Source organism: Haemorhous mexicanus, chromosome 6 (genome assembly GCF_027477595.1).
Source record: "Haemorhous mexicanus isolate bHaeMex1 chromosome 6, bHaeMex1.pri, whole genome shotgun sequence".
NCBI lineage: Eukaryota > Metazoa > Chordata > Aves > Passeriformes > Fringillidae > Haemorhous > Haemorhous mexicanus.
In genome coordinates, this window is record NC_082346.1 from 29,605,753 (window position 1) to 29,629,289 (window position 23,537).

Consider the following 23,537-nt stretch of genomic DNA (forward strand, 5'->3'; position numbering starts at 1 on the left):
ATAAAAAAGGAGGAAAATAAGGTATTATAAAAAAGGAGGAAAATAAAATATTCAATAAAAATGCCCCTTCAAACTGGGGCATAATTTCAATATACTTTTGAATTGATACTGTTAATGAACTGCATCCACTAGTGACATCAGAGAAACAGGAACTAATCATCACATCATATTTCTGAACAAGAATGACATTTGTCTGGGGAAAAGGAGCAACAGGCAAGAAAAATTAAAACCAGAGCACCATACCTGAACATTACATGACTGATAGCTTCGTGTTGGTCCAATACAACTGGAAGGACCTTCTGTCCTGGAAGACAGAAAAAATACATGGGGGAATACACATGCAAAAAGTCATCTCGTGGCAGACGTTACAAATCACCTTCACACCAAGCATATCACCCTCACAGAGTTCCCTGAAGCAGCAAAATAACTGAAATGCACTTCTTCACCACTAAAGCAAGCTGGCATTTTCTAGTGGCATTTTATGCTATGGTTTGTGTTCTGCCATGAATGAGACACACAACATGAACAACTGCAGTATAGCTCTTCAGGGTCACGTTTCAACTAAATAATGGAAGTTGAGATTTTAGTCCATCGTCCACCAGCAAAGGGTCCAGCTGTCCATACAAGAAAGAGAAACATGTTATAAATGTTATAAGCAGCACAAGGATAGTGGCCAATTCAGAATATCTTTGTGCATCATTTCCTTGATTTTTTTTTTTTTTTTGAAGGGCAAAACATGCCTTTGGAAAGTGTGCAATATCCTTAGTCCCGCCAAATGACCCCAGCTGAGAATTATGGAGAGTAACAATTATGGAGGAAATTGATCAAAGAAGCCAATCAATGCCTAACACCTCAGTGTTCCTAAAATGGGGAGACAGGCCTCCAGGGATTCTGGCAGGTATAAACTATAATGGGCAGCCTTCAAAAGAGACTTTTCTTTATTCTCTGTAGGAAGCAGCAGCTTCATAACTTTGGCTTCTTCAATTACAAAACCTCCTCTCATTTCTCCAAACAGAGAGAGGCTGTTTTTTTTTAGGATATTATTGAGAGTCTGGCTTTTTTTCCCCTCCTTTTCTTTGTTTTCATGCACAACAGGATCTCTAAGGTCCATCATTCCCAACAGGTGCAGTACCAGTCATCATCCTTATTAGGATGCAGCTAACCCAGCTGCAAATGACGTGGCACAGCGCTAACACCGCTTGAGCCAAATTCACTCTTCCGTTTCTTCTGGGGCAATTTACCATTCTGGGAATCATAAACCTGAGGAAACCTCAGCGCTGTCACCAGCTCTCAGGAGAGAAACCAACTGCTCTGGCCTGTTCTCCATCTCCCTCAGGGCTTGCCACACTAGACCTGATTGAGCAGCTGCTACCATGCCAATCCCTTGATTGCACAGCCTCAGATCTCACAGAGAAACTGCTGTGCTCTATCAAAGGAGCCAAAGCAAGCAAGTGTTGAAGAGGGCTCTACTCAAAACAGCAGTGACACGACTTCATCTCAAAGTGGACTCATTCCCCTGGGATCAAACACTAAGTCTTTTTTTTCTGGATGTATATTGGAACATAACTGCAGGAGCTCAGTAACAGTACAACACATTTAAAGAAAAGAAAGAAAGAAAAAAAAAGAGGTTAGCCCTCACCTTTGGGAATAGCAGCGCCGCTGCCGAAAGCTGACTCCACCGCCACAGCTCCGACTGCACTGGCTCCATTCACCCCAGCTCCCCCAGACATCAACCTGCCTTTTCATCCGGCGGCCCTGGAAATAAAAAACCCCACAGACATAGCAAAAAGACATGGCAATACAGGGGGAAAAAAAAAAAAAAGAAAACAAAGCAGAGATCCTATGCGTTCCCTTGCAAAAAAAGGCTGTCTTGCTGTGCTGTATTCCTAACATGAAAAGTGGCACACAGTACATCAGAAAAATCAGGTCTCTAGTATCTAGGAGTATTAGCTTGCTGAAGCCATATAGCACATCCAGCTTCATAATCTCTCTTAACTGCTACTGTTTGCCTATTCATAGAATTTCAGCACTATTGAGTAACAATCTAAAAGAAGATATCTTCCTCTCAGCAAGGCAGCAACGGCAAATCATTATTACAGGGACTCTGAGCATGCCACTCCACACCAGATCAACAGAGCCACTTAAACCCAAATCCTTGGCTCTAAGTCCAATACTTAAGAGAAGTAAAGGAAGCAGAAAGAAATGGCCCAGAACACACTTTTTACTGCAACAGAATTCCATACATGGAACTTTATTCCCCTTACCCAACTGTGTCCAATGACAATGTCAAGGTCTGGGCCATCATTAGCAAAACGCTTAATAATTTTGTATTTACAAAGTCAGATACTGACATTTAGAGAAATAACCATGATAATATAGACAAAAATTTACAAGTGTGATGGAACCAACCAAAATACATTGTATTGGAAATGTATGAAATAACATATTTTCTGAAAAAAAAGGCCTTCTGCAGCTGATGGGATCCACATACAGCAGGACATGTGTGGTTAGTAGGAAGAATGGCAATATCTTAAGGAAAAAAGTAATATTTGCAAGATGCAGAGGGATTAATTCTGCTTGAAAAAAGAAGGTAAGCGCAGGGTTAGCTGGTGAGTGACACTGTAAAAACAGGGTTTGCTGGGCAGCTGCAAACTGTAGGGCAGTTTATGTATAAAATTGTACCACTGAGAAGGTAGTGCAGGCCATTTGGGCACTGAGACATTTGCTGTAGTGAGGAGTGGGCAGGCAGAGAAAAAAAAGGTAAAATATTATTGTGATGTGATCTAACTCGCCTCCACACACAAACCTCTGCTAGAAATAGGAGCTAGTCTAATAAATCATCCAGTGAGTCCAACTCAGGCAAGATGCATGGGTCAATCCTCCCTTGTCATTTAGACAGGTTTTATAGTTTTCCACACACACTCTCTGCCTTACTGTATGTCCAAGTTAGTCTTGCTTCTTTACTTCACCCTCTTTTAAGGAAATAATTCCCTGCTGCTGGCAGAGCAACAGTCAGAAATATTAGGCAATCATATCTACACATTTACCTCCAAATTACCCACAACTATCTAGCTGTAGAGTCACCCCAAATTATTACCTGTACTTCTCTAATGTGAACCACTTTCTTCCTAGCCCAGCTACTTACTTTTCTTCACACAAGTCCTGTGCAGTTTTTTCTAATACCTCTGGTTCAGACTAACTCTGTTTGTCTTCACCCTGCTTGTTCAGTGGCACTGCCCAGGTTACAGCCACTTCTACATACCTACTTTTGGCCAAGTCAACATCTCCCTGATCCTGGGCCAAACCCTTCTCCCACACTTTCATTCCTGATATGCAGCTCACTGTTTGTCTTCTGCATTCTCATTTCACTTTCTGGGCATAATCCCAACAATAGTGTTTTAGCTTTCAGCAAGGCTTTTTCAGCAATCTTATTTTCCCGAGTTTTTCTTTCAGACACCTAATTCCTCCCCCTGTAATCCCTCCTCCCTCACCCTCAAAAAAAAAAAAAAGCTTCCACTCTTTCTCTGCAGTCTTATTCCTCTGTGTCAACTGACTGATTTAGGTGCAATGTTAGCTCACCCTGGAAACAAGGGACCTTTCAGTCAGCATAAGGGAGGAGAAAACGTGTAGATAAAAATCCAAAGGAAGAGCATTTGAAAGTCAGATTACTGGAAGGCAATTAGGGTAGAAAGCCCTTCCTTGACACACACACCACCCTGATAAATATTCCAATATCCCTCCTACAGAACTAGCATTATTTATTCCTTCTATAGAGAGTAAAATCTGCAGGGACTCTTTGTTGTAAGGCTTATACATCCACAGAGTGCAGGAACAATCATTTTTCTCAGTATCACTCCATTTATGTACACCCCAAAAGGAGCATCATACAAAAGAATCCTTCCAAAGCTGTACAGTGTCAGAGAAAGATTTTTAATAGGGGCCCAACTCCTATATTTGGAAATCTGTGTACGGTCCTCATTACTTCAGTAACTGCACATGTGTAGGCAGACAAAGATAAAGCTGCATGTTTATAACAAATAATAAATATATGATTATATAACCTGATAACAGGACATTTTTAGATGCTGTCAGCCAGTTTCTGTTCCAAAAACCTCTTTCTGCTCTCTTCAGACTCTGAAATGCTTTTATCTCATGTCAGCTAGGACAACTAAATTCCATTCCCTCATGGATTTCAGAATGAAAAATCTACATTCTTCATCACTGTTACAAATTCATTTGGTTCCCTTCTTCTTTTGCTTCAGCCTGACATTCATACAAGAATGTAGTTTCTTTATCTGCATAAAGTATATATTTTAATGTTTCAAGAGAAGTGAGAAAATGCATACAACCATCTTTCGTGACCTCTAAAAACTCCCCAAAGAGCAGTCAGTTAATGCCCAACTGCTCTGTCCAGTTTTATCACCAGTTGAGACACCAGCAATTCACCCTTTCTGGGAATATTGATATTGCCCATGACCCTGGCACTGTGGGCTCTCAGGGCTCATTCACACACAGGCTGCTGTGGTATACAAGTATAGAAGGCCAGGGATTTCATTTTTATGAATACTGCAGTGCTTTCATCAGTTCCTAGACAGACGAACTGCTGATGTAGTTGCAGCATCTGCTGTTACCAGGCCAACTGTATCTGATATCATCAGCAAGTGAAGAGCTAGCTATGCCTCTGAGTCAATAGACCTCCAGACCTCATCTGCAAAGGCAATTCCAGTATGCATCACAGGCAAACAAAAGAATTCTGGAAAACTGTCCTAGATAGCTTTTTATATACCATGTAATGTTTATTTTTGTGTATGAAACATGCACTGGAAGAGAAGCTATGAATGGGACTTGACTCAGAAAGACAGAATGCTGGCACTATGTAGGAACACTTTAAAAGGGGTCCTTGAAATACTTTCCAGTCAGTTTGATGAGATGGATAGGAAACTATGCATAGGAAGAGGAAAGAGAAATGCAGACAAATGCATTGCAGGCATGCAGTGATCCACAAAGTTCATATCACCAACTGTGGAGAAGTGATTCAGTGGGAACAATTTCCTAGTGCCTTGCTGCAACTCAAATACCAGCAAGCTATCAAAGAAAACATCAATTTACTGTACAGTCCCAAGTGAGCAGTGAAGTTCTGCAGTCACACATCCAAGCAACCTAAAACCCAGGTAAATTTTTACCCCTTGCTCCTTGGACACCTTTCAGGACTCAGAAATAGTCACCCTGAATTATTTTGTGGGGTTTTTTTTGGTGCTGCTTTTCCAGACTGACAAGCTGGAACAAAACATCCTGTTGCAACACCCCAGCAGTCGCTGCTCAAAGCACATGGTTACTGATAGCCACGCTGTGCCTGAGAGGTGACATGTATATGTCACCTCTCAGGCACAGCTCGCTTTTAGCCCTGAAGGTTGAGCCCACCTCACAAGGTCACTGCTCGCTTTTAGCCCTGAAGGTTGCACAGCTTTGGTCCACTGAGATGCAACTGAAGCATCATTTTGGACACTGAAGCGTCGTTACTGTGACTTCTGGGGCTGTTTCACTTGCTTACTAGGTTCCATTGGAATCAGATACAAAGTTCAGCGCCGACAGGGAGAACATGGTGAGAAATAGAGGCTGACAACAAGGCCCTGTCCAGCTGTTACCCACTGAAAACAGATATTGCTCACAATGATAAAATGAGTAATGTGGTGTTACAGTTATGTAGTGCTTCCATGGCTTAAAACTACAGTCAAACCAGTCTCTCTCTCTTGAATCTTTCTTGGTATTTTTGAAATAACACTGCATCATTTTATTTGATAAATATCTACTTTCTGGTGTCTATAGTTTCTGAAATATGGTTAATGTTTATTTTGACACACCCTAAACTGTAGCATCATTTAGGAAACATGTCGGAAAGAAGGGTGAAAACCAAATACTTTACAAAAGAAAATTATCACCACTATAATTTCTGTAATGGTTTCATTACCAAAGTCTTGGCAAGTAGTCTCCAGTGAAAAAATGCGGCTTTGTTAACATTGAATAATGAGTGCTTAGGGAGAAGTTAATTGCTCAGAGAAAAGTTTATAACGGAAAGGGAAAAAGAAAGAGAAGTGTCAAGGTGCCCCAAAGGTTGGCTGCTGCCTGTGGGCCAGTAGTGGGAGGCTCTCCCAGGGCAACACAGTGAGCCAGGGAGCAGCCCCAGCCCTGGGAATTGGTCACCTCCACCTGAAACCAGGCTGGGAGTTGGGACTGCAGGTGGGCCTGACTCATCAGGGTCCATGGCTAGCCAGGCAGAGTTGTGCAGATCCTCACTGGAGCAGGAACCAGCAGTCCCAGGAGCCTACAAGGGTGTTCTGGGCAGTGGGCTGGGTGTAGAGAGTCTAGTCAGGGCCTGTAAAGCCTAGTAGTGCTCTCAGGGTCCTAACAAAAATAACCTACATGGACTGTGTCCTTAGACCATGTGCTCTTTGGTACATGAACCATTTCCTTCTCCTTTCTATATCCAGAAGAATTACCCAGTACTACAATGATGACCACCAATAATATATTTTCACATAGCTAAGCTCTGCATGACATATGGTATCCAACCCTCAAACGTAAATGAAAGGGAGCTGAAAACACTCAGTATGTGTTACATGTTTATAATTTAGATATCTGCTGCTATGCCCATATGCATTTTCAAGATGGCTCCATCTGCAACCAGCTAGGATATTAGCCAAAAAATGCTACCAAAAATGGGCTAATGAATCCAAACCACATGAGCAAAGCATTTTTTATCATTCTGTCTTAACCATTGATCTTGGCTCAGACACAGCAGGCTTGGAAAGAGCTTTGAAGGTGAATAATGCCAAGTACCATTTCTATGAATAATGAATAAGCAATCAAAGAATTGTATTTGAGTAAAACTAGAAAAACAAGAATGGAAGTGAACAAGATGGTGACAGCAGGAAGCAAAATACAAAGCGGTGCAGAAGAAGTGAGTATCTTATTAAGACAAGCTGCTTTAATAAGATGAGGAAAAAAACCCAGGCTTTGTTAGCTTTAATGGCTTGTGGTTTACACTCACTGTGTACATCTCCTTTCATTCCACTCTCACCCTAGCCATGGCTCGTTAGCATATCCCCTCTAACAAATCCAGTAAAATCCAGCAGTTCCCCGATACATTCCTTTTCTCTAAACACTTCAGATTCTCCCTACATCACTGAACTCTCTCCCTCGTGGTTCCCAGCTCTTTTCCATGTTCCCTGTTCAACTCTTCAACTCTACTCACTGTGCTACCTCTCTCTGGGCTGTCCCGCCCTACAGCTAGCTCCTTCCACACCCACTGATTTTCTGTCAGCTGAAGGAGACATAGTGCATGCCTGGTGCACTGCACAGCCAGGGACGTGCTGCCCCATGGGGCAGCAGGCAGAGCAGGTACCAGTTGCTTTTTAGAAATGAAAAGGTTTCCAGGAACTCTGGGTGGCCTGGAGATGAGGAGGGAATTTAAAGTACTTTAAAAAGATACAGCCATTGCAGAAAAGTCAAATTAATTCTTGGAATCCTTGTGGAGGAAATGGAGCACATTCATAAAACTCTACAAAGAGGATGATTGTGAGTAAACTTTATGACCCCAAACTTATTTGGAAAAGTGGACAAAACACACAGTATGAAGTCACTAGAAGTTGTTTATCCAAGGGGCCTAAGAGGAACTCAAGGTTGAAATGGATAAACTGTTACAAACTAGCAGACAACCCTCTCAGCTAAATCCACTTCAACATGTGATTATTGGAAAGTGGAAAATCTGACACCAGTTTACAAAATGATCCCGGGGGAAACCATGGAACATTCACAGAGCGTAAAACTGACATCAGCTGATAAATTAATAGAAGTTATAACAAAGAACAGAGCTAGCAGGCACCTGCATAAATACAGGATGTTTGGGAAAAAGTAAATAGGACTTTAAAAGGCAAATTCTTCTAAGAATGTTGCAGTTCTTCAATTCACAAACACGTCAACAAAGGTAACCTGCCAGATACACTCAGATTTAGCAAAACACTTCCAAAAAATCCTTCGCCTAAAGCTTTGAAGGTAGTTAAGCAGTCAGAAGGACAATTCTTCAATGGATGATGAGCAGGTGATCCAAAGACAAAAGCAGGAATAGAATCTCCATCCACTGCAAGAACTGACATTAGTGGCAGAATTCCATAAGGAACCAGAATGCCTCAACACATTTATTAGCTATGCCAAAACTAGAGAAGCAATGAAAGCAGATGATAAGGGTAATATCGGGTAATAAAGGACAATTGAAAACCAGAGACTTACTGCAAAGAACTATGGGAGAGCATTATAGTATTAGCAATTTATCACTAAAATGACAGTGGAGATTTAATGTAGGCAACTTAAGTGACACACAGGGGAAACACAAATCCTATCCCAAACTGCTATTATGTATTAATTATTAATTAATATTAATAAATCATTACATGATAGTTGATATTTAGCTCTCAAGAGCAGGATCTTGGTATTATGGCTTCAAGGAGGCATTGACCAAATTCAGGGAAGTGAGACAGAGACATCTCAAGCTCGAAGGGTTCATGAACTGGAAGTATATTGGGGGAAATTGTATTTGTCTATCTCCTAATGTTTTTTTTCTAGACACATGTTTGTGACATAGCTGTAGACAGGTTATAGGGCAAAACAAACTGGTTCTACCTGGTAAAATTATTCGTGTTCATGTTTTCTCCCTTTCCCTCCATAGGAATAACAGTAAAATCTCTTCTTTCTCTGCCCTCACAGTAATTTTTACTGCTTCTGTATGGCCTTAACTTTTATGTCCTTGTGCACCTTCTGCCCTTTGTTAAAGCTGGGTAAGGCATCTAAAATTTATCCAATAGATTAGCACTTTAAACAATAACAATGTTGAGTTATTCAGAATAAATTAAAAACCAGCATTTCAACCTAGAAATGTAGATCCATATAAAGAAACAGTGTTCAGAGGAAATGCATGACTTGGACAGATCCAGTACATCAGGGAAACTGACATACTGAACTTAAGTGGTGGCCAAGCAAAATTTCTCCTTTCACTCAGCATGGCTTCAAGAGGAACTATTGATTGCATGCAGGGGGTAGAGCCTAATGCTACAGAGAAATGTCAGCCTTCACAGTCTCAGGGTATTTCAGTGATATCCCTTCCAAAAAAAAAAAAATCACCAGTATCTCCAAATTGGAGATAGGCAGGTGAACAGATGAACTGAATAGAATATATTCAATTTCCAGTTCTTTTAACAATCAGTATGATTTAATTAGATGTGAGAAAGCAGGCACTCATTTAAGCATATTTTCATCTGTAAGAGAAAATATGATAACTAAACTCCACTTGATTTCTGGTCTCTCATCCCTGATCTTCAAAGGTGGCCTAGAAAGCAAAACGCTTACTCCAGGTGATAATTGCTTCTTTTTTCCCCCACTCTCTTTTCCTTTACACCTAACAAACATGTAATGTCTTCCTTTGTTAATACTTCCACTCTACTCTGCAGGTCATCTTTTACCTGAGATGACCAACTCACTAATAAAGTTTAACTTCAAGTCAGGCAAACTGTTTTCAAGCTGCATTAACTTCAGAAAGATCCTGCTTCTCACTCAGAAAGGAACAGGAATCCCAGTTCATAATCGCTGCATTCTTTTTCTGATACTATCACATTGGCTTAACATAAAGTAACCTCTCCCAGCAAAGCTGAACCACATGGCTAATACTTCTAAGACCAAAGAAAAGAGAATAATGAACTAACCAAAAATCCATTCTCTTGATTTCAAGTGATAACTCTCTCTAGCTTTGAAGCAGAAGACAGCAATTACTGGTTTGCAGATAACATCCTTAGAACCAAAGGCACTACCAGAATTCTATTATTTAATTGCTGTGTTAGACTTTTCATAAGATGTGCCACAATAGGCCTGATGACTTGAACCTATTAGTTCTTTCAAAAATACTTTCTACAAAGCACTTGAGTTACAAGTGTTGACAGTTCTTAACAGAAGTATCTTTCATTTCTTGTAACAGTGCTCAGAAGAGCATTTACTTACTGAAAATGCAGAAGATGATGTTGATGCTAGCATGAGCAGAAGGAACAGGTTCTTCATCTCTGCCTGTGGGAACAGAAAAATTATTCATCAGGATTGCTTTCTTCTTTGCTGTTTGGTGGAAAAGCTACAATATAATGAAGTAAAAATGGAGGTGGAAGTAAAAGTAAGGGGAGAGAAGAAAAGCAGTTTTACCACTAAACTCCCTGGATAGATGAAGGCATCTGCAAAGATTGAAAACACCCTGCGCAGAAAGCCAAGATTAAATTAGTGAGAGCATATTCCCCTGAACTTTCCTCTGGAATTATGAGAACACCATCCCCAGGCACAGTGGAAGGTGCATGCTGTTGCATGTCTGCCCTCCCACCCCTTTATGTATACACCTGATAAAATACTTGAGGATTGCAATGACTTCAACCAACCCAAGGTAAAAAATTCCACAGTTAACATTTCTGTACCCTCCATTCATCTTGTGTGGTTGTGCTTGTTTAAAATCCAATAATTCATCATGGACAGCTATAGCTAGATTCCACCATGAGCAGTTACATCCCCTCTGCAGAGCTGGAAAGGAGATCAGGTCATGTAGGCTGGTATGGCAGCATACAACAGTTCCTAAATTTGGGGCGTTATCCACATTTGGGACCACCATCACCATTTTCTCATGACCTTGTGACCAGTTAAGCCCAGGGTAAAAAAAAAAAAAAGATGGACTAGATATTCCTAGCACAGATTTATCTAGTTTGGGCTTCTTTCTAACTTGGAAAAGGAAAGATAAAAGGAGAAGTTTTCCTTTCACAGTACACAAAAGCATCAAGGAAGAAATGTTTATTTAATCAGTCCTTATAACAATATCTGTATTAATATTAAAACTTCATTTATAGCTCCTTTAGCCTGGCCTATTAAATCCAGATAAAATACAGAATGTTTATCACTATTAACAATGGTAACATTGATATAAAATCATTGTTACATGAGGATATGACATCAGAACAAAGAAATACCCAAAAATGAAATTTAGTTGATCTGGTATTTGAGTATTTCAGGTTACTTTATCATGGGCAGCCATTTTTCTTACAGTCAGACCTCAATTAACAGATTTTATTACAACTCTCCAAGTCCGTATACACCATGGATTTTAACACTCCCAGCATTTACCATGCTGAGAATAAAAAGCTTGTTCCTAAATACTTTCAGATGTAAAAGCTACAAAAAAAAATCAGTTGCACCTGTCCGTGTGCAAAATAATAATGAGCAGGGAAAGTGGAATTGGGAAAACAAACACTGATAAACTTCTCTCCCTAAATACTGAGTGCCAGTCATAAGATTCATAAGAAAATGAAGATATAGGAGCTTTTTATATGAAAAGACTATAATTAATTTTGGTTTCAGTCATTCTTAGGAAAGGGAAGACTGTGTATCCTCCATCACCAGCAGGTGCTACTACTACTCTTCCTATTCAAATAAAGGAAGAAACAACCTCGGGATACCTTCCAGAATAAGTAAAGAATGCTTTCTGTGCTGTAGAGGCCAAAGACCAGATCAAATTGGATCTCTGTCACAACCGTACCAAGCATCCTGTCCTTTCTCAGGGGAAGCACAGGCAAGAGAGAGACCCTTTTGCTGCAAGATCTGTGTATACAAGCAGCAAAGTTCTCCTGAATGCCCACAGCACTAGGAAAAGGCACTGTGAAAGCAGCATCTTCCTTGAATGGTGTTACCATCAGAGGTAAATATTTGAGATCAGCTCCTATTCCTACTACCAGGAGGGGGGGAAAAAAAAATCATCTTTTTTCCAGCACTCCTCCCTCACATATGCAATTTCTAGCCACCTCTCAGGTCCACAGATAAAATCAAATCCTTGTTCTGCTGCTAATGAACTGTCTGCTCAGCTCTTTCTACCATCTGAGCTAAGAGGCAGGCAGGGAGCTGGGACCAAACCACATGAGGCTCCTGAAGAAGAGACTAGAGGAGCAGGTTACCAGGGCTAGCAGTGCTCCCATTCTCCAGGTAGTTAGTATCTTGGATATTTTTAGCCAGGCAACAGAAAAAGATTCTCTGAGAAGACAAGCAGAGTCAGAACTTAATGTATGGGGCAACCCTGTGCACCAAAGCAGAGAGAGGTTAAAACTCTGGAGCTTGTTTGTACTTTTGTGCCATTGTACTTGCATGGAAATTGCTATCATACGTCCCAAATTTAGCATTAAAATATTTAGACCATCCAGACCTATTAAACTGGTCAAGAGATTCCAGGAAGGATCAGCAGAAGGAAGAACAGGACCATCTGTATCCTGTGAAATTCCCCACTGGAAAAAAGATTCTGCATTTGATTACTGAGCGTCAACAAACTTGTTATTTTAAAAGCTTCCTCAGATGAAGGATTCAGCATTGATTCCTTTCACCTTAGTTTCAACCACAATAGATGGGATTGAAGAATCTGTCTGAAACCTTAAAGAAAGGGTCAAGTTCTGTTTCTGGATTTAAAGGCCCTTTAACTCCTTGTAGGACCTGGGGTACAGCAGCATATGTTTATTCTGCTTGCTCGCCATTCTTCTCACTGCAGGCTGGGTATGCGGGGGACGGAATGAAAAGGACAGTGTTTTGCAATTCTTTCACTTGTAGCAACAGCAGCTGCTGCTCCCTGAGCCTCCTGCCCTTCCCCAGTTTTCTTCAACCCTCCCCAGCTCCCTTTTCCCACTGTGTGCTAGAACAGCATCTCCTCCCCTCCTCCACCCAGAAACAGCAGCAGAGCCTGAGGGGAAATGGTGACTTTATGCTCAAGCTATGGAACAGCTGCTGGAAAGCTCACAAGGAGGAATTCCTGCCATAGTGCTAAAATATGAAGTTATCTCAGGGAGAGGGTTTATGAGTTCACAACAAGAAAGGAGCAAGCAGAATCTTTAACCAGAAATAGAGGTGTGCCCAGCTGAAACCTCTGCCCATACACCAGAAGATATTCAAATTGTCTAGGCAGTCACATCTGGCATTAAGTGTTCAGGTGAGATGAATAAAAGGCTTGAAGTGGGGAGTGGTTCCAGCCATCTGTGAGCTTGGTCAAAAAGAATCAGCTTCAGAGTTGAGCTCTGGACTGTTTTCTCTAGGAGATACTGACCCAAGCTTCTCCAGACATTGGAGAAATTCAAACTGGGATCTAACTTTAACAGCTCGGGAACCTTCTATTCCAAAACAGGAGGGTGAGAGGAGCACAGAGGAGATAGCTGGAATTTCCTAACTGAATGGAACACAAGAACTCCATTACCACTGGAAACTGGGATAAGCACCCTTATTTCAGGGCTTAACACTGAGGAAAGAAGCTTCTGCCTTTACAAACAGAAGTTCTAGAAAAGACAGATGGGCAGACTTGGAGACTTCGCTTTAGTGGAGCCAGCAGTGAGCTGCTGTAAAAATATTTTGTTTTGAAACTCTTATCCAGGGCCAGGCAGGCTTAGCAAGATCAGTCAATTCTTCATGAAGACCAGGAGTATGTTTTAGAATCAAGGACAGTTTTAATGAGTCCTATATTTACTTTATGCATGTAAATCCTGCCTTCCAATGCACAAATAAAATTGCTTACCTAAACTTGGCTACTTTTTCAAACAACTTTGTAAAATCCATGTTCTTGGGGAAACGAGACCTACATTGCCTGTGTATATATGAAAAAATAACTTTGAATCAGTTGTCTAATTTCAGGGTCTCAAAAGCAATAAAGTTACATTTTGAGGGAAAAGATACTGGACCAGGATGAAGAGATGTGTTGAACTTTTAATCTATTTAGACGATGACTTTTTCTTTTTAACAGGAAGGAAATCCAAACTTAAAAGTAATGGTATGAATAACTTAGCCTTGTGTAAGCAAGAACTTAAGCTGTTTAGGCACAACAGAATCAGATCACAAAGTTAGAATAAAACAAGTTTCATGAGTTCCATTGCTCACACATTTATCAGGTTTTCTCTATTCTTTTTGAAAATAATTGGACAGCCAGTGTTATTCTCCGTTTAGCACACAAGACAGATCAGCCAGCCTTCTTTGGCATGTGAGCCACATTTCTAAATCATCTTTGGCCATATTACATGTGTGGGTCAGAGATTGTTCTAGGAGTGGTTCATAGGCAGAAGGCAAAAAGACCCCTTCAGGGTTCCTGCTTGTGTAATCTAGATGAGATTTAGCTGGACATGCAGGTAAGTGGCAAAGCCACCCAGCATTACTGACTTTGGCAGGTCCTTACAAGTAATTTCATCTCCCTTTTGGGAATTTGAATTATCCAGTATGGATCTATCATTTCCTTTGAAGCAACCCTGACACAGAAGCTGCCTTTGCATGCGCAGCTTCTGAAATAGAGGTTGGCCGCCCTGGCAATAAATATTTACCTGCTGCAATATCAACAGAAACGGCTTATTGTAAAGTTTAGCACATGCAGCACAAAAACAGATGTTGCCACAGGGATCCCACTACTCACAGGTTTTCAGAAATTCCTTCCCTTTCCTCCATTCCCTTTCCTTTAACACATCAGATCTCACTTTGATGTTTTATTTTTAGAAATTTGGTTGAAGGAGGTGGGAAGCCAGAATGGGCAACATATCATCATCCTGTTATTCACTGACAGAAATTTTTTGAGTCATTGACTGAGAGTACAGTCTTTGAGCTTTTAGATTCGCTACATTTTCTAAAGACATTATGATTTTTGCTTTGCTCTAAAAACCACCCAGCATATCTTTGTTCCAGCTTGCTTTTGTTTGCCTTGACAATTGAGAAGCACCTTTTAAGTTTTTGCTGGAAAAATTAAAAATATACACACAGAGAAAGAAGCTGAGATGAAGGTGGGGAGACAAGGGGTGTCCGTGGAACAGTGTTCAAGGACAGGGAAAAACCTTGCTTTGCTTAGGATGTGAGCTGAGTGAGGACAGCACAAGGACCACATCAGCCTAGAGGAAGTGGAAACAAATCACCACTTTAGGCAGATGATATCACATTCAAGATGCTTCTTAATATGCCTGTTTTCTTCCCCAAACACAGTAAATCATCTTTTTTTGGACAAGTTTTCAAAGAAAATCATGGGTCTTATGTCCTTTGTGTTGGGGCAGATAAGCCAAATAATGTCTATGTGCCCGTTAAAACAGAAGGATGCTGAATTTCCTTTGTCTTGACCATGCCATGAACCACATCCATGAAGAGCCACTTGTATACAAAGCAGAGGGTAAATGTTTATAAATGAGTGCAAACACAGAACTGGCTGCAAGGGCTTAATGGGAAAGGAGAGAAAACAAAGAAAACACAAGTTGTCTAAGCATAGGTTTTATGGTGGTGTCTTTACCATTGGTGTCCAGATTTAATAACTCATTCTAAATACATGTTAGAAGTTGAAGAATCCTCATCAAGAAAATAATCCCACTGAGATATATTTTCAACCATGCTAAGCATATTACCGAAGACAAACCTTTAGAATACCTTTAAAATACACCTTGTTAAATAAAAAAAGTTAGAAAAGCTTACTAACAAGCACAACAGCAGAGCACCAGCTGGCTGGAGGACTGAGTAGTGGTAACACAGAAGCATCTTCGAACCTGCTCTATCAGTGGCTTTCAACTCAGCCTTCAGGCTGATTCCTAACATGAATCTGCACCGGGCCATCACTTCATGTGGCTGACAAAAACTGACAATATTTTTTACAGAGGACTTCTACAGCAAAGGAAAGTTCAACAACACCTGGGGAAGCCACAGCAACCTCTGAATACTGAAATCACACAAAACAGTAGCTGAAAAATCATTAGGCTCGAGAGCAAGATCAACACACAGAGATTCTAGTAAGGCCTCACACAATACCCTCTCAGTGGGTGGGGAAGATTCTGACCTGCCTCCTTCTTGCTCTCCAAAATCCACAATGATGTATCTCAGGCTTGGGTCAGTTGAAGCACCATCTTCCAAGCAAATGTAATCACTATGCCAGCCCTTTGCAGGAGCTAATACAGTATTTCATGAGGGCAATTTTCTCTCTATCTATTAATATCAGCTCAGATTCAATTTTATGCAACTAGCCTCCCACTATTAGGTTTGCAGCAAGAGATTTATTATAAGGAGTAAAGATAGGATTCTGCCTTCTATTTTGGTAGTCTCACTGTGCTTAGCTGTTAATTAAATCTGGGAGCATGTAGGGATAATGACAAGCACACAGACTGATTTAGACACTGCTAAAAGAAGCTACACACAGCCTATGGAAAATACATGACAAGGATATAATACTCCAAACACTAGCATAGTTGAAGAGGAATGGCTAACAATCTTTTACATTTACTACTGTCCTGTCACAGCCTAAGCTTCATTTCTATGAGTTATTTAGCCTGACCCGAAATATCACTTGACACTGAGCACTGGTGCTATTTATAAAGAATAGAATGGATTTTGTCGGAAGGGACCTTAAAGATCATTTAGTTCAACCCCCCCTGCCATGGCCAGGGACACCTCCACTAGACCAGGTTTTTCAAAGCCCCATCTGACTTGGCCTTGAACACTTCCAAGGATGGGGCATTCCCAGTTTTCCTGGCCAACCTGTTTAGTGCCTTATCACTTTATGAATAAAGAATTTCCTCCTAAAATCTAGTCTAAATCTCCCCTCTTTTAGTTTAGAACCATTATGCCTTGTGCTATTACTACCTGCTGACATAAAAAGTGACTCACCATCTTTTTTTTTAAGTCCCCTTTAAATACCAGAAGGCAGCAATGAGGTCTCTCTGGAGCCTTTTCTTCTCCAGGCTGAACAACGTCAGCTCTCTCAGCTTTTCTACATAGAAGAGGTGCTCCAGCCCTCTGAGCATCTTGTGGCCTCCTATGGATCCACTCCAGCAGCTCCATGTCTTTCTTATGCTGAGGATCCCAGACCTGGACACATTATTCCAGGTGGGGGTCTCACAAGGGCAGAAGAGGAGAATCCCCTCCCTTCACCTGCAGGCCATGCTGCTCTGGATGCTGCTCATGTGGTTGGTGTTCTGGGCTGTGAGCACATCCTGACAGCTCATGTCCAGCTTTTCATCCAAGAGAACTGCCAAGTTCTTCATATGGGACCACATCAAAAGCCTTACAGAATTCTAGGTAGCTGACATCAATCAGTCTTCCCTTATCAACCACTGCAGTCACTCCACCACAGAAGGACACCAGGTTGGGCAGGCAGGATTTGCTCTTTAGTGAAGCCATTCTGGCCCACCTTGCATCACCTCCTAGTCTCGCGTGTTTCCACACTGTGTCCAGGAGGATCTGCTCCACGATCTTCCCAGGCACAGAGGGGGGCTCACTAGTGTTTAGTTCCCTGGGCCTTCCTTTATCCTCTTTTTAAAAATAGGAAAAATGTTTCCCTTTTTCCAGTCACTGGGGAGTTTGCCTGACTGCCATGACTTTTCAAATATCATGGAGAGCGGCTTGACAACCAGATCAGTCAGTTCCCTCAGGACCCTGGCATGCAACACATCAGGCCCCAGAGACTTGTGCCTATTCAGTTTCCACAGGTGGTCTCAAACCTACTCTTCATTTACAGTGGGAGGGACTTCACTCCCCAACCCCCACCTGAGCATGTTACCCAGCTGACACTAATCTCTTATAATTCAAATTTTTGAGAATTCTTTAGAAAAATAAAGGATTTTCATTCTAGAAGATTGCTTCAAATTTATGTAAGTTTATTCCATTCTAAATATAAATACAGTAATTTCTGTGCTGTTCAATGGGTTAAAAATGACAATAAAAAAAGAGTGCTATTTCAAGAGATTTTAAAACCATGTAAATTTTTCTCTGCCTCTCTTTGCAAGGATCACATCTCTGTTCACTGAGAGGATGTTAGCACTACATTCAACAGTATGCTTGTAGTATATATGAACAGGGAACACCTGTAAAACCTTTAAATAAATTTGCTGGGGGACTAATAATAGACAGGGAAACGCACGACTATTTACCCTGAACCTCATGTGGGTTTTGATTGCTGCTGCCTCTACATTGTTTCTGGAAGCCAAGATAGTATTTTTCATTTAAAGCTAACTCAGTTATTTATATATATATAAATATATATGTGTGTGTGTGTGTATGTGTGTGTGTGTAAACATGTCAAACACACCACACTTGTACAGGTACATCTCTTCCCTAAGGAATTCCCCCTACAGACTGTGATGCAGACACACCTTCAGTGGTATGAGGCAGAAATTCCCCCAGAGAAATCTGTGGGCTTGCTTGCATTACTGTGCAAGAGAAAGATGAGTAACATGAGGTGAACTAAAAGAAACAAAAATGGAACAAAATCACAACCTAAACCAGAACTTTAGATTAACAAACTTAGGAGGGAGAATATGTGCTAGTGGAATTGGGGCTGCTGTCTCTGAGAATACTGGCCCTGGCATCTTTCATCTGTCACTAAAAATTAACTTCATAAAAAATGATCATAGGAGGGTGTGATCACACTGCAGTGCCTGGAGAGCTCTCAAAGGAAGCACATGCTCGACGGTGTGATCACAGCAAAATGACAACGGTGTGATCTAAAAATAAATTGGTTCTCCACAGATGCCCAAAACAGAGCCTCCAATTACTGCTTTAAGGGCTAGGCAGAGAAATAAACAATCTGTGGATGGCACTTGTTTTCTATACATCACATCTGCATGTCAGGAAGGTGAGCTTTTTACTGTGTGAGAAAGCATAAACAAATGATTTGATCATAGGCTATGCATATGAGTAGATATTCACTCAAGTACTTTAATTTTAAAGTCTCTTCCCAAATACCTAGCAATCCTTGTTATTCATTGTCCAAGACAAGACTGGACCACAACAAATCACAGTTCAGATCCAGGAGTGCTAAAAAATGAGCCTGTGAAGTTGTATCCAGCAGAGCATCATTTTGAGAGAAATAAGTCCTTTTGACAAGTCCATTGTACAGTGGGCAGAACTACAAATGACTGTCCTGAATCCAAGCAATCATCCGTCACTGTCTGGGCTCAGTAGCTGTGCCAGGTACACTGCAGGGCTCACAGCACTTCTGCATCATCCTTCCCACAGACCTAAGAGCAAAGCAACCTATTTCCTCTGGTGCTCACTGAGCATCAATACGCCACTGGGAAAACATCTCCCCTTCATTCAGCTGATAATGAACCTGCAATGCTAATTGTGAGGACTACTGTAATTGCATCCTGTCTTTTCTAAGTGCTGTTCTCGTACAAAACAGAGCTCCCACCCTCTTACAAAAAAAGCTGTTTGTTTGCTGCGAATTATAAATCATAGGTACATACATGAACGAACAAAATGGTGAACCTCTTCTTAACATTTAAGGCCCCCATTTGAACAAACAGAAAGTCTTCTGGTAGCCCAAGTTCTACATGTCCTGAGGCACAGAACAGTATTTTGCCTTGTAGTCAGAAGAACAAGTCCACAATTAAGATCAGGGGACATTGGTTTTTTGGGGTTTTTTTGCTTCCTCTCAAGTTTCCTATTTTAACAGAACAAAAAGAATAAAGTGTGCACCTTTGACTCAAAAAGTGCTACCAAGAAAACCAGTTGCAACAGCCTAGCTGCTATCCTGTTTTCTCAACCCTTTCAGCAAGTCTGGACATGGCCATTTACCTAGACTCCAAAAGAATTTTGGTGCCTAATTTGAGAAGCACTTAATCCCTGAAACTGCCAGCTTAGGTGAGATCTACCTGCACTCTCCTTTACCAAGCTGGTAAGCAGCTGGATCTGAAAGAGCCTATCCCAAAGCCAAAGGGAAGTGATCTGCATCAGAAGTTACTGCAGTTATTGAACAGCAGCATTTGAGATCATCCATTCCCTAAGTTCTTTACACAGTAGTGACTACTTTCCCTTAAAATTGAGACAATTTTGGTTTTTGCCTAATATTCTTTTTAACATAAATACATACAGAGACCAGCAAACAAAGCTCTACATCCTTGCTTGAAAATCACCTCAAACCACTCACTCATCACACATCTTCTATCAAATACTACCTTCAGAGTGGATTGTTTACTAGCAACCAGATTTGGAATAGGCAAATGCTACAAATAAACTATCCCAAGCCCAGCATTTCTGGGCTGCCATCAAGCACTTAAACTCATGGAGAAAAATATTTCAAAACCAAAAACCTTAAAGGTGTCAGGACACTTCACACTGTATAAGAACCTGAAAATAGACCCAAAATAGGAGTCTCAGTTATCTCACATTGGACAGAAAAAAAAAAGCACAAAACTTCCAGAGACAGCAAATTTGGTCTGTTTTAATTTTCTTTTTCCTTTTACCAATCAATTAATTCACTGACATGAACAAATATTAGTTTAAGTTGCCATACCAAAGACGCTTGGTGACTTTATCCACCCTTGTTCCTCATCACAAACACCTCCTTTTGCTCCCTGGAGGAGTGGAGCACCTGTCCTGGAAGCCCAGAGTGAGGCTGTCCAATACACACACGGCTGTGTAGCACATTGGCTCGTCCTCACACTGCACTTGGGAAAGAATGGCTTTTCATGGCTGCAGAAACTGGGAATGCTCTGCATTAAGGTGTGTGGTACATCTCTGGGAAGCCAGGATAAAAAGATGCAAGCTGCAGGCCAGCTTACAACAGAGCGGTTGAAAGGCCTCATAAGTACAGTGTGGAAAGGGTAAACATGTGTTTGTACTTTCCAAAGTAACAAACAAAGGCATTTACAAACTCATTTTAAGGTCTCTACAGGGAGACCTAAAGAAGCACACCATCTCCCTAAACTCCTGTACTAATACGAGTTATTCCTAGACCTAGGGACTCCATCCAAAGTTAACATTTCTTTCATCAAAGCTTTGAAACTCAGTTTCAAATCACCCGCTCCTATACTTCCACCTGACCGCCCAGCGCAAGGAACACCCAGCGCGCCAGGCAAACCTCCTGCCCTCCCACGGTGCTTCCAGACCATTACCTCCGTGCCAGGACAGGTCCCTGGAGCTGCCACCTTGGCCTGCCTCACACCTCAGGCTCCCTCAGGGATGGGAGAGGCTGTCCCCTTTCACAGACGGGTCTGGCGGCTCCGACGGCACCGTTTGGCAGGGCCTCCCTCCCAGCTCCCCTCACGCAGCTGAGGGCAGCACGGGCCGTGCGGGGCCGCAGCCTGCCCTCAGCGCCGGCCGGCCCCCGAGCAGGAGAGGAGCCCTGCAGGGCTGATAGCCGGGGGCTGCCGCAGCCTGGCAGCCGGACAGGCTCTCATCCGTGTGCCAGAGCTCCGTTTCTGCCGTCAATAGCCGGGCTGCGTTTGCCTCGCAGCCCTGCCAACGGAGCGTGTGTGTGTGTGTGCCCAGCGGGCTCTCATCGCCCGCTCCTGTCACATCCTGTCACACCCGCACCGCCCGGGCACCTCCTGCTCCCCCCAGCCGCAACATCAGGAGCAGCGCTGGAAGTCCCGCCGGGATTAACTGCGTGCCAAAGGTACGCATGTTCTCCCAACTCATGGAGCATCTTCTTCCCTCCCTTCTGAGAAATAAAATTCTGCAGTCATAAGGACTCTGGTCTCTCCTCTCCCTTGTACTCTTTGAACTGAAAGGAAAGGAAAAAGGTGGGAAATGAAAAATAGTGTAAAGCGCACAAACAGCGCTGAAATGACTAATAGAGAATAGATATCCAGGTAGAGGGATCAGGAGACAGCTCAGAACACAAAGTCAGCTCCTACCTTCTGTATGTGCCTGTGACAGGTGGGCACAAAAGTTGGAGACACTGCACTCAAGCTCCAGAACCCACTTTCCAATCGTTCTTGTTGAAACAGTGGCACTTCAGTGCTCTTCTCCCCTGCTTCTGTTTGGTTACTAATCCTTACTACACAGGAAAAGCAGAGTTGTGTTTCATTTAACCCCTTCAGCCTCTCAGTTTCTTCTCAAGATTTTTCACTTTTGCTCTGGGGATCCAGTGCTGTAAGCATGCACACAGGCACGCCTGCCTTGGAATTGTTTCTATCGCTTCTGTAGTCTGTGTGTGAGCACACACACGAGCTCCAAACTGTGCCTAAAGTTGTTGCAGGGGTGGAGCCCTTTGCAACTAGTTTTATTTTAGCTGTAGGCATCATATCAAAAGAGAGACAGCTATTCACAGATCCCTTCAGTATTCATTTTCAGTAAGTTCTTAACAAAAAAAAAAAAATTAACTTCACATTTATTTTAAAACTACAGCCTGAATCACAGTTCACAAATAAGCTTTTGACAAAAGAAACTTTGAACTTAAAGACAATTCACAGCTAGATTTGCGTCTAGGCAAAGTTAAGCAGATCCCTAAAATCTGAAAATAGCAGTAATTTGGATACAGACCTGAATTTAACCAAAGACAATGGCAGCACAGGTTTCTCTTTTTTTTCCTTCTAACAAATGCCATGCAATTCAGAAACCCCCTGAAAGCTCCTGTGAAGGAACAAATTAATAACATAAAAACTGTTAAAGGAAAAGGAATCTAGTTGGACACATTACAAGGAAAAACTTGTGGTTTTAATCATGTGGATACTAGAGAAAACATTGCATAACAACATATGTGTTGCTGTTGTTTTATTTTGCAAACAGATACATCTGCACCCCCCCATTGATTTTGTCCTCTGCTTAGCATAAAACAAATAAATAATGAAATACAGGGACCACAGATCTAGAAAAATATATTCTGGTCCAGCTATTATAACAGGTATCAGCATTTCACCCTATTTAATATTATGACTGAGGTTTCCTACATAATGAGAATAACTTTAAAGTTTGGGTTGGTCTCTTATGTTTTGCCTTCTAGTTTTAGAGTTCTTTTCCATCAGTAGTTCATTTGTAATTATAAGAGAGAGAACCTTGTTTTCCAAAGGAAAGATGAAGCTTCTACTTTCAGGTGATTCCACATGTTGGATTTTCCATGGAAGACATCAAGATGTGCAATGAAATCTCCAGAACGGGTATCACTACTGTTCTCTTGGCCATGGTGCTGCTTTGGATAATCAAAAAGGACAATATCCTTGCCAACTGTTGACTAGCCTAGATGTGCACAGCTCCAAATGGAAGTTTCTAGCAGACTCATAAATGCATCAGACACAGAAGCAATTTTATTCCAGGGATATGGCTCTCTTCTCCCTGCTGTTCAGTCCCTGTCTAGCAGCTAGCCACGAAAGGTACACAGCGCTCAAATCCTACCATTACTCATCCCACAGGGGACAGAGTTCAAATGAAAGTCACATCTTTTCCACATGCAAAAGCAATACTGTACTTTCCTGTCAAAGCTAACTCTGCCACAATAAACAAGGATAAACCCTAACAGGAAACCCAACACAAATTGGCAACACCTCCACCAAGCAGCAGGGGAACAACAAAATATTGAGAGACACAGTATACTCCAGAAGAACATCTAATGGTGGTGCAGGTGCATGGCTACCTATCTTATCCTTGTCAGGAGAAACAAAAATTGGACATTGTTAGTGCCTAATTAACAACAGAGAAATGATTGCCCTGCCTCCTTAGATTCTTTTAAGAAAAATAAATTTGGGCTTTGGGCCAAGCTGTGATCCCTCCTT

At 41.6% G+C, this 23,537-nt stretch overlaps 1 protein-coding gene across 6 annotated transcripts in view; it reads right to left on the bottom strand.

Moving 5' to 3' along the window:
- PAPLN (papilin, proteoglycan like sulfated glycoprotein) overlaps positions 1-22,377 on the bottom strand; it is a 51,133-nt gene extending 28,756 nt beyond the window's left edge. For 2 of the 6 annotated variants that reach the window (XM_059849592.1, XM_059849587.1), the window contains exons 1-4: positions 21,684-22,003; positions 10,045-10,107; positions 1,640-1,755; positions 244-304 (exon numbers count right to left, since the gene is read on the bottom strand). In XM_059849592.1, coding sequence (XP_059705575.1) covers positions 244-304; positions 1,640-1,755; positions 10,045-10,101 — 234 coding nt within the window. In that variant the 5' untranslated portion in view covers positions 10,102-10,107; positions 21,684-22,003. Of the gene's footprint in view, positions 1-243; positions 305-1,639; positions 1,756-10,044; positions 10,108-15,886; positions 15,950-20,939; positions 21,551-21,683; positions 22,005-22,311 lie in introns of those variants that run through there. The other 4 variants (XM_059849588.1, XM_059849589.1, XM_059849591.1 and 1 more) reach the window with 4 other exon arrangements.
- Positions 22,378-23,537: the final 1,160 nt, after the last annotated feature.